The 11,714-nt window shown below is 42.3% G+C and overlaps 1 protein-coding gene across 1 annotated transcript in view; it reads right to left on the bottom strand.

Moving 5' to 3' along the window:
• Nucleotides 1-11,714, bottom strand: part of Ntn4 (netrin 4) — a 109,486-nt gene that overhangs the window by 32,750 nt on the left and 65,022 nt on the right. The window contains exons 4-5 of the mRNA XM_021174419.2: nt 5,977-6,103; nt 2,754-2,942 (exon numbers count right to left, since the gene is read on the bottom strand). Coding sequence (XP_021030078.1) covers nt 2,754-2,942; nt 5,977-6,103 — 316 coding nt within the window. The remainder of the gene's footprint in view (nt 1-2,753; nt 2,943-5,976; nt 6,104-11,714) is intronic.

The raw sequence follows: 11,714 nt of genomic DNA, 5'->3' as shown, positions 1-11,714 counted from the left end.
TGCCTCTGCCTCTGCCTCTGCCTCTGCCTCTGCCTCTGCCTCTGCCTCTGCCTCTGCCTCTGCCTCTGCCTCTGCCTCTGCCTCTGCCTCTGCCTCTGCATCCCAAATACTTGGATAAAGTTGTGTGCCACTACACCCTGTTCAATGAACATCAACATTTTAAAGACTGCAGTCAAGGCTTTCTAAAATCTAGCCAACACCGAGAACCTTTCTCAGTTTCTTTCCCTGTTCTGTTTGCCCTCTACTCTTTAATGGAAACGAGTGTTTGTTCTCCTCCCAGCTTGATGCTCAAATGTTAATGAAATGTCAGAGGCAGAGTGTGCTCTAACCAATATAAAACCATGGGGGAGCACGTCTGTATCATTGTTTTCCAGACTCTCCTGTGCATCAGAATGATCTGGAGGGCTCCGAGTCGAGTCGGGAGTCCCGACTCCCGTCAACAGACTCTGAATTTGTTGGTCTTTGTTGGTGCCTAAGCCCGTGCACATCTGCATCTGACATTTCCCTGGGGATGCTGCTAATACGCCCCCAGGGGTGACGTTATGGAGATCACTAGTTTGTTAACTTCACTAAAGTTGAATTTGAGAAGTACAAGTATACGAAAAGCTACCCTTGAAAAATGCAAAAACAATCCTTGGGAAACTAAGCCACCTCTTCTGCTCGTCTCAGAAAGTGTGCACTGGCTCATGGTTTTATTCCAAGTCAAAGGTGAGGTGATTACACGGTTGTCCATAGGCACACTTCAGTCACTCCCTGCCCAAGTCGCTTCTCTGGTTTCATCTCCCATGACTTCCCAGCTCCTACTCTAGTGCAGTCAAGCACCCCTTCACCCCACCCCCACCCCCAAACAACATCTCTTTGGACACACTAGACTCCTTCTTCCCTTGCAATACTTGCTCTTGAGATTCCTTCTCCGGAGAACTTTCTGCACTCAGTCAAATGTTTAGCCAACTTTCTCATTGTCTCCAAACCTTGGCTCATCTTTCCTACCCAGTCACGAGAGCCACCCTCCTTTCTTATCCAATATGGTGTTTTGTTCCTCCTCTTCCCACTCTCCATCCCTACAGCCATGTTTTCTTTTCCCTACTTTGGTAACACCAGCACTTATTGCATTCTTCCATATGTCATATTTATCATTTATATTTTCTGCTTGTCTCCTCTATGAGAATACATGCTCCCCCAAAGCAAGGACTTCTGTTTTGTTTCCTGATGCCTCCTAAGCACCTAGCACATAATAGGTCCTCAATAGATAGTCACTGAATGAATGAACGAATGAATGAATGGACAAATCAGTGAACATATTAGGTATACTGAATAATATCATATTTGAAGTAAATGTTACACACACTAGAAAAAGTGGCCCGATTTCATATAAGAGCTATCTAGGTTACTTAGTGACAAATTCATTTTTCTCCTCTCTTTTATCTTCTGGGTAATGCATTTTGATCTTTGAGGATTTGTACTAGTGGTCTGAGGCTATGGGATAGGTACATACATACTCTCTCTTTAAACATACCTAGTACAAATGGGGTTGGATTGAACATTTTCCAAATTGAAACAATTTTGTATGCACTTCTTTTAGTCAGCACGTAGAGATAAGAACTCTTTATTTTAGTCCCAAAGGTATTGTAGACTTTGAAGGGGTAACTATTTTTGAAAAGATTTTATTTATTTACTTATTTAACAATTTATTTATGTGTATGGGTGTTTGGCCTGCATGTATATGTAACAATGTGTGCAGTACCCACAGAAGACGGAAGAGGGCATCAGATCCTCTGGAATTGGAGGTACAGACGGTTTTAGCAACTATGAGTGGCTAGTCAGTGCTGGGAACCAAACCTAGGTCCCCTGGAAGAGCAGCCAGTGCTCTTAACCAATGAGCCATCTCTGCAGCTCCAGCTATAAATATTTTTGGCATGAGTCTCTGCCATTGATAGACAAGTGGTTTCTCCTGTCTAATGATGTCTCGTTGCGAGGCATGCAGATTCCAATGTGGTTTAAGCTCCTTGTTCCCACCGGACAATTTGTTGCTTCCATATGCCTACATCACACTCGCCCTGGGCAATGCCACACACCGGAGGCAGACCTCTTAAAATTCCATTCTCTCTTCGAAGAAACTTCTGGGAGCTATGCCAACAGAGAGGCAGAACCTAACCTGTGCATTTAGTGTTCCCTCCACTCCCTATGGGGTTTCTCTGTATAGCCCTGGCTGTCTTGGAACTCACTCTGTAGACCAGGCTGGACTCGAACTCAGAAATCCGCCTGCCTCTGTCTCCTGAGTGCTGGGATTAAAGGCGTGTGCCACCAGGCGCATTCAGTGTTTTAAGAGAGAGCATAAAGTTATGCTCCGAATTCGTCATGATGAGATACATTTACAATGTCGGCTGCAGTGCATTCTCAATAGAACCCAGGGGGTTTCAGGGGTTCATAACCCAGCCCAAGTGTAAGTGAGCACTGTATCTCATTAGCCTATTTCTGCCTCTTGTGAGCTCTTTATTCATAGTCCCCCCTTCCTCATCAGTCTTACTAGTTCTCTTGCTACGGTAAGGACACTTCTTTATCAGGAGCAAGATGGGAGATTCCCTTGTGAATACTGCGCTATTTTGACTGAACAGGTTGAAAATTCTTGGCATGTATTGATAAGAAAGTAGCTGATATCTCTGAGTGTATGGTCCGAGGTACATCTCCCCCTTGGGTCAGCAAAGAGCAAGTATGTTTGCACAAATCGTCTTAGGCACCGTGAATGTGCGTACCTTTGCAAGCGTCAGGGGCAGAGAAGGGTCTTCGGAGATCGCGGTAGAAACCCGGCTTACAGCGCTGACAGTGCTGACCCTCAGTGTTGTGCTGACAGTTGTTGCAGACACCGCCGCTGCGGTTCCCCGACGCCTCCCACACGTTGACGTCGAAGTGACAGGTGTCCGCGTGCCCATTGCACTTGCAAGCTGGCGATAAAACAGCATAGGAGGGACATAAAACACTGCAGCGGGTTCTCCAACGGTCAAGACATCAGAATAGGATAAAGTTGTCGTTAAATTGAAATGTTATTTATCTATTGAAGAGTATATAGCACAAGAATAAAAACAATACAAAGAGGGATAAATTAAAAACTATCAGCTGAATGGCGGGGTGCAGCAGGGGGAGGGTGGTGGCGCCTTTAATCTCAGCACTCAGGAGGCAGAGGCAGGAGGATCTCTTGAGTTTGAAAGGCCAGCCTGGCCTACAGAGGAAGTTCTAGAACAGCCAGGGCTATTCAGAGAAAGCCTGTCTCAAAACAAACAAACAAACAAACAGACAAACAAACACACAAACAAGAAAGCCCAAAGCAAATAAAACAAACAAACCAATAACAACAACCCAAAACCTAAAACCCCCAAACCAAAGAACCAACAAAGCAAAAGAACCATCTTCTTTCCCTTGATCAAGGTACCTCTATTATTTTACACTTCTTCTCTAGACTTGCATTTTTTGTTATCCATTGGTATTTTAAAGTGTTAATATATGCACGAAGGACATCGTGAAGGTAGGTGTTAATTGTTAACTGGGCTGTCTAGATCACCTGGGACACTGGCCTCAGCACCCTGTGGAAATACTCATTATGTTACTTGATGTGGGAGGACCCATCCCCGTGCGGATCAGATCGCTCCATCAGGGAGTTTGGACTGCACGAAATGGAGAGAACCGCAGAGTGTTAGCATCCTCTTCCTGTTTCCTGGTTGTGGGTGCTTCAAGCTCCTGTATGTGACTTCATTGCCGAGATGGACTGGACCCGTGAACTAACGCCGGAGTAAACCCTGTACGTGGCTTTCGTTAGAGTATTTGATCACAGCGACAGGAAAAGAAACTAAAGTAATTATCAAAATGAAGGTAGGTCCATTCAGTCAAAGATATTCTGGTAACTGTGGTTATATTCTGGGGTTGGCATTTACTTTGGATATTTGAGAGGTTACCAGGCTTCCTCTTGGATTGTGACACCTGACCTTCCAATTTCCTGCACCTTTCTGAGAATCAGTGGGTCTCTTGCCTTGGTGAAGAAAATCAAAGACCCTTGGCATTATTTGAAAAAAATTTTTTTTTTACTGAAGATATAAACCATAATGTATGCTTACCCATGAGCCTGGAAAAAAAAATCTCTGGTGGACAGAGTCCAAGGATTGCTCTCTTGTTATACTGAGATGGTACCTAGGGCTTCATACATGCTAGGCTCTGTGTGTGTGTGTGTGTGTGTGTGTGCATGTTACTGAATAAATGTAGAGGTCCGAGGTTAACTTGTAGGAATCAATTCTCTCCTTCCATCATGTGGGTATCAGCTGGGGGACTAAGGTCATCACCAGGCTTGGTGGCAAGCGCCTTTACAAGTTGAGTCATATTGTTGGCCCACCTTTTTCCTTTTTATTTTGGGATTGGTCTCACTTAGTAGCCCAGTCTATCCTTGAACTCAATTTATAGCCCTGGCAGCCTTTGATCTTGGGAATCTCCTGCCTCAGCCTTTCCAAGTAACGGAGGTTACAGGCCTGAGCCATTAGGCCTTGTTTAAGTTATCTTCTGTGAAGTAACATTTCCCTGCTGCTGTCATTTTTGATAGACCTAAGGAAGTCTGGTATTGAAGCCTCCATTTATAGAGACGGCCTCGGTGTTCCTTGTGTAATGATTTCTCAATGACATATCTAAGCTTATCAGTCTATAGAGTCCAGTGACACGCTTCTGTGTCTATGTGTATTTAGATATGCGGTGGGTTTCCATGGAAAGGACCAGAAAGGCACTCTAGGAATTTAGGAGAAATTCTTTAGATTGTCTTGATAAGTAATTTAGAATAAGAATCCAGACATCCCCGGAAATCCAACTGTATTTGAAAAAGGCTAGTGCAATTGTTTTCATTGTTTCCTCAATGTGTTATGATATTTTCCCAGACTCTGTGTCTTTAAAAGGCATAAGGTAATTTGATATTTGTGCTCAGAGGAAATCCTTCATATTTCTTAGAAACAAATTTGTTACGATTCCAGATTGGGTACGGGAAGAGATTTCTCAGAACTTTACTCACAGTACAAACAGCTTGCAGAGCTGCCAACAAGATGGAGTAGCAGGACCGTGTTATTCGCGTGTGTACTTTGTGGGATCTAAATACTCTCCATGAGACCCTGACGTAATACAAACACGCCCAGACCCAAGATTTAGAAGTCTCCATAGAACAGGCTTGGGATGTGAGCGTGTGTGTGTGTGTGTGTGTGTGTGTGTGTGTGTCTCAGAACATCTGACCACTCAGATGATAATGCGCTACAGCTGGGCCAGTCTCTTGAGCGTTTTAAACTGCAAATAGAGACATGGTCCCTTTCCCATGTCCTGTCCTCCTGTATCTAATCCCCAAATGCAAATCCAAAATTAGTCCTAGTCAAGCGATGTCATTGTTGACTTCCTGGTTTAATTTTGGGTCTGATCCATCCGTGAAAGGGGACCCAATAATACCATGGGGGAAAGTATCTGATAGGCTCCTGAAGACATGGGGTCAAGTCTTCATCCCTTCATTACTAACTTTGGCAAGATACTTTAAGCTAACTGAGCCTCGGTTTCCTGATTTCTAAAACAGGATCAACACCATCTGCTCTACTGGGTTGTTCTGGGGACTGACTGACCTTAAAGAGCTGTTTTCATGGTTATCATTCAGTATCACAGCCACGGGAGCAGTCGTACTCTGTAATCCTGAGTCCACTCATGATTGTAGCGTTTCATGTTCTCAAGGGGAGCATTTCATCCCACAAAGTACCCGAGCAAATAGACAGCACATTCTTGGCTACTCAGGCCGATTGGCAGCACTGCAGACTGTTTCCAACGGTTGGAGTCACGCTGAGCGGTGATACGGGCTATGTTTGTATATGGCTTCTGTCACCCTCCACTTTATATTGAGTTTCAAGAGATAACAAGGAATTCAAAGATAAGTTTACTCTACAAAGAGGGCTTTGAGGAGTGGATGCTCTTACTTACTTCTGCATTCGTTAGGAGCCCCTGTTCTGCCGTCCGCTGCCTCCCAGGGCCGGTCATTGTACAATGGTGCACAGTGCTGGCAGTGGCTGCCTGCTGTATTGTGCTTACACATACACTTCCCATGGACCTACAGACAACATTAAGTAAAGGCCGTGAGCAAAGGAGTAAGGCTGGGGGAGAAAGAAACCCTCCCTTCAACTTCTTCATACCCATTTATCTGTAAGGCACTAATTCACTTTTTTGAAGAAGTTAGCTAGCACGGGGAAAAAATTCTTTTAGTCTGTCTTGTGATTAACTCAAAGGAAGAAACAATACTTTTCCTTGACTATAGAATATATGGCTCCAGTGAGAAATTCTGCAGTATTGGCTAAGTATTTAAGTTAATTTTAATAGCCTTAAATAAAAACATGCCTAGCACAAAATAATGCATTGTTACTGTAGAAAATTTAGAAACTTGTAATCTTTAAAAAATATTGATATCGGGCTGGTGAGATGGCTCAGTGGGTAAGAGCACCCGACTGCTCTTCCGAAGGTCCAGAGTTCAAATCCCAGCAACCACATGGTGGCTCACAACCATCCGTAACAAGATCTGGCGCCCTCTTCTGGAGTGTCTGAAGACAGCTACAGTGTACTTACAAATAATAAATAAATAAATCTTAAAAAAAAAGAAAAAAAATATTGATATCAACATTTGAAAAAATTTATTTCTAGTGCTTTCAATGCAATGAAAGACCTTTTCTGCATAATATATTGGGAATATGAAATATGTAGCTAAGTGCTAGAGTGTGTACCCTTGAGTTCAATCCTTAGTACTCTATCAAAAAAAAAGGAATATCTATGTACCTTTTAAAATATTCTTGTGTATAATCGTGTCTCTTGTAGGATAAGCAGTTTATTTGTGCAATCCCGTACTTTCTTATTACAAAAGTATAAACGATTGATATATCTAATGCTACCATAAATATCTCTATAGCTAAGTATTTGTATAACTCTTTATTTCTCTTAAATATATTTCCTAGAAGTATAATTAATCAAGGGGCCAAAATATACTGCTCTGACTTTGAATATACTTTGTCATCATTAGTGGGTTTTTCTTTTGACCCCACAACTGAATTCTTGAGGGTTATCTACAACAGTGTGTTTCACAGAGAGGAATGCTTTAGCAAAATTCTTAAGAAAATGTTTGGTTTTATTCCATTGATAACATTAAAAAACCTCTTTGGATTCTCAAGTGCTACCTAGGAAGAATTACCATGGAGCCCAGTAACAAAATACATCTCTGGAAACTGAAACAGGGATCAGATATGCAACTTTGTGAAATGACTCTGAATGGGGTTTATAAATATGAATCTGCAAGTTTTTCTTGAAAAACAGTAGTTAAAATAATCCAGCATAAAAGGGGATAAATCAGCCGGGCATGGTGGCGCACTCCTTTAATGCCAGCACTCGGGAGGCAGAGGCAGGCGGATTTCTGAGTTTGAGGCCAGCCTGGTCTACAAAGTGAGTTCCAGGACAGCCAGGGCTATAACAGAGAAACCCTGTCTCGAAAAACAAAAACAAAAACAAAAACCCAAAACAATAACAACAACAACAACAACAAAACAAAACAACAACACAACAAAACAAAACAACAACAACAAAGGTGCTAAATCATGCCAATCGGTCAGTGAACGTTTAGTGATGAGCTTGAGAGGACAATCACTATGCTACACTGAGTTTGCTACCCAAAGCAGCACCTTGCTATTTATTTATTTTTACTTCTGTGTGTATGTGACTGTATGTCACCTGTGTTTGGGTGCTTTCAGGGGCCAGAAGAGGGAGTTGGATCCCTAGAGCTGAAGTTACAGTGAGCTTCCTGACCTTGGTGCTGGGGCCTGAACTAGGGTCCTTTGGAAAAGCTGAAAGCACTTTTAAGTGAAGAACATTTCTCTGGCCACAGTATTCCTTTTCTTTAAGAAAGGGTGAGGAGTTGGTTGTTGCTGGAGAGATGGCTCAGTCGAAACACCCATATACATAAAAAAAAAAAATGGATCTGGGTTGTTGGATGATGGTTTAGAGCTCATCTGGCTCTTCAAGACGACCCAAGTTCAATTCCCAACCACCATATGAGGGAGCTCACAGCTGCCTGTAAGTAACTCCAGCTCCAGGGGAATCCAATTCCTCTGGCCTTTGCAGGTACTTGCACTCTTGTGTGTGCACAGGTACATGTGCGTGTGCACACAGCCATAATTAAAAATAAAAATAAATTTTATAAGGACAGGAGATGGGATGATGAGAGTGAAGAGCTTTACGCAGGTAAATGCAACGGCAAGCAAGGCAGTGCACAAGCAGGAGAAGGGGAATGTTGGAGTTCAAAGGCTTAGAATTGATCGTAGGTTTGACGGCTGTGGAGGGCACTATGAAAGGCACAGGGCCTGATGGGATGAACTTCTAACAGGCTGAAGAGAGGAGGCTTCCCAGGCCGTGGAAACAAAGAAGAAACAAGATGTAGGGGAATCTGGGGGCAGGTGTGGTCCTTGAGGCTGAGTCTGAAAGGTCACACAGGATTTTCATCATGGATGGAAGATAAAATGATGAGACTTGTAAAGAGATGGGCAAAGAACAGTTCATAAATAAACCAGAGTATGCATTAGAGAGCTATGGTTGGTCTAGAATGAACATGGCATTCACCAAACGTCAGCTCAGTGAGTCTGTGTGTGCACAGGTACACTGCAGATGATGCGGACACATTAAAGATTTTTAAGCAAAAAGAATTAAGAAGTGTACTAACTACACTTTCTTTTCTTCACAATGAAGAAAACAAACGTCTTTCTGCTTTCTTCCTCTCGTCTAATAAAACACTTTTCTTTCCCTTCCTCTCTTATTGTTTCTTCACCCCTGCCCTAGCTTATGTCTCTCAATATCCAATGACATGTCTTAGATTTTAATTTTAAACAGAAATTATATTGTTGTTCCTTGTTTGTATCTTCTCCAATTTTTTTTAAGCATCCATTTATCAAGGGTTATATGAAGGTGATATTGAATGGTACTATTACTTTTCATTTCAGGAATTCAACTATTGCCAAGAATTCAGCTTATCAAGTTTAATCTTGGAAGGTCCAACGCCTACATATGAATTCTCTCAACTCATAGGTTATTCTGTCTCACCAATTCCACACCTCAGGAGGTCCCAGACATTTGGGGGGCGGGGTAACCCCATCAAACACTCGAGTGTATTACAGGATAATATTGACAGGTCTGTTTCATCTTGAGCTTTCCTTCCTTCCCATCTGCCAAGAACTGAGAAGCACCTCCCAGGGTCTGAAGATGCTAGGCCAGCACATTTTTCTGCACATAGAAAAAAATTCAAGGAGCTGTCATTTTGAGAATTACCCAAAATAGCTGTAAATCATTACCCAGACAGTTTGAGACCAAAAATCCTTCCTCAGCGATACGGCTATGGCTGTTCAAGCTTGAAGGATCGCCCACTATTTGATGCTTGTGAAAAATGTGCAAGGAAAACTAGGTCTTCCTTGGAGGACAAACAGAAGAAAGGAAACTTCAATAGTAAGTTCAACATAACTCCTATTTGGTCCATAAACACCAACTAGGTAGAGAGTAAGATAATGGAGTTATGCAAGGAAGATTGCATCTAACAGTGGTGTCTGGTGTCTAACTGGAAAACAAGAAATGAGTCTTGACCACAATCTACAACTTCTAATTACCCAGGAGGTATTTGAATATTGTAGGTGTTTCAGAACTCCTCTGTTAATGCTAAGGACACGTTTTCTCTTTCAATGACCAAAGTCTTTTTTCCTTTTTGAGACAGGGTTTCTTTGTGTAGCCCTAGATGATCTGGAACTCACGCTGTAGACCAGGCTGGCCTCGAACTCAGAAATCTGCCTGCCTCTGCTTCATGAGTGCTGGGATTGAAGGTGTGCACTACCAGTGCCTGGCCAGTTTTTCTACTTACATGCAAGTCTTTTTACCACTAATATTAACCTGTTTTCTACTCATTTTTAGCACATTCTTCACAGGAAGGTTCTTGTGCAAACTTAAAACAAGCCATTGGAGGATTTACTGGACCAGTGGGCTCATTATGTTTGAGCTGTGCGGTTTTGCTACAGTAATTGTATATTAAACCCAGAAAGGTGGCCAGGTGGCGGTGGCATGTGCCTTTAATCCCAATACTTGGGAGGCAGAGGCAGGAGGATCTCTGTGAATTGGAGGCCAGCCTGAACTACAGAGTGAGTTCTAGGATAGCCAAGGCTACACAAAGAAACCCTGTCTCAAAAAAACAGAAAAAAAGAAAGAAAGAAACCCCAAGCCACCCCCAACAAACATAACAAAACAAAACAAAGAAAAGGAAAATAGCTCCTCTTCATATTTGAAGCTGCACACATAAGGATTTAGGTGAGGCCAAAGCTGAGCCATGATTGCCTTTTAGATCCATTGTCAGAGCACAGACCTAGGATAATAAGGTTTCTTTTTATTGGTTCCTTTTGGCTTTCAGAAGTCATGTATCACATGATGGAGGACACTGGGTATGGTATGAGGTGGTGGGAACCTGATCACAGACAGTAACAGGTACATGTGATTGAACAACCACTTATTTGTATGTAGATTTTGATATGTAGATTCAATAAAAGGTTGATTTTATTTTTAACTATGTATCTGTGTGTCCATACCTGTGAGTGCTGGTATCTGCAGACTCTAGAAGAGGGCACCACATCCCAAGAAGCTGGGGTTACAGGCAGTTGTGTACCTCCAAATGAGTGTTGGGAACCAAATATGGGCCGTCTGCTAGAGCAGAATATGCTATTAGCCACTAAGCCATCTCTGCAGCTCCAAGATGTTATAGAATATTTAAATATTAGAAGGAGAACTGTCTTCAATAACCTGTAAATACTCTAGGGTCCTTAAAAAAAAAGTAATGTTCTATCAAAGCCTGCTTTTTCACACTCCAGATGTTGTTCAACTGTTGACAGCCAGACACAAGCTGCAATTCTTTCTGATAAGAAGATTCGGCCATCCTCTCACCAATGTCAGAAACTCCTGGCGTGAAACACAGAAGAGCCACACGCTTATTTCTTACTTCTTGCTCTATGTAGCACAGATAAAGAAATGAATGACCAGTCATAGTCTCTGAAGGTGGAGATCCACCTGTCTGTTGCCTATGACTTGCAGTAAGTTCTGGTCACTGTTATTTCTGTCTTTGGTTTCTCTCTCTGCTTCCTTCCCATGGCTCAGGGACAGCTTGAGCCATTTTAGACTCTGGGTTGTTCTAATTATCACCCCCGCAATAGCCATGCACTTTGTTGTCTCATGATGACATTCTCCATGGACCTTCACCATATCAAGAGGGCTAATGTACCTAGGAACCCATGCTCAGTTCCTTGGGGAATGTTTGACAAGATTGGCTTCCCACTACGTTCTGAGAAAAAAAAAAAAGTATAACCACTTTTGAGACTTCTGTTCAAATTCTACAGAGAACAATAGTGTAAGTCAATGGGAAATGTGTTTTATCATTTCATAGTAATAAATTCCTTAATTTCAAAAATAAAGTAATTTTCTTGTCCTATGTATATGTATATATGTGTGTGTGTTTGTAAATATACATACATATATATGCATGATTTTATCATCACCGACCGGGTAGAACATGAATATTGTTTCATACCATCATTAAAACTTAAAAAAAAAGAGCCGGGTGTGGTGGCGCACGCCTTTAATCCCAGCACTCGGGAGACAGAGGCAGG

Source organism: Mus caroli, chromosome 10, assembly GCF_900094665.2.
Source record: "Mus caroli chromosome 10, CAROLI_EIJ_v1.1, whole genome shotgun sequence".
Lineage (NCBI taxonomy): Eukaryota > Metazoa > Chordata > Mammalia > Rodentia > Muridae > Mus > Mus caroli.
The sequence above is the reverse complement of the archived record's forward strand: the minus strand, read 5'-3'. Positions and strand labels throughout refer to the sequence as shown.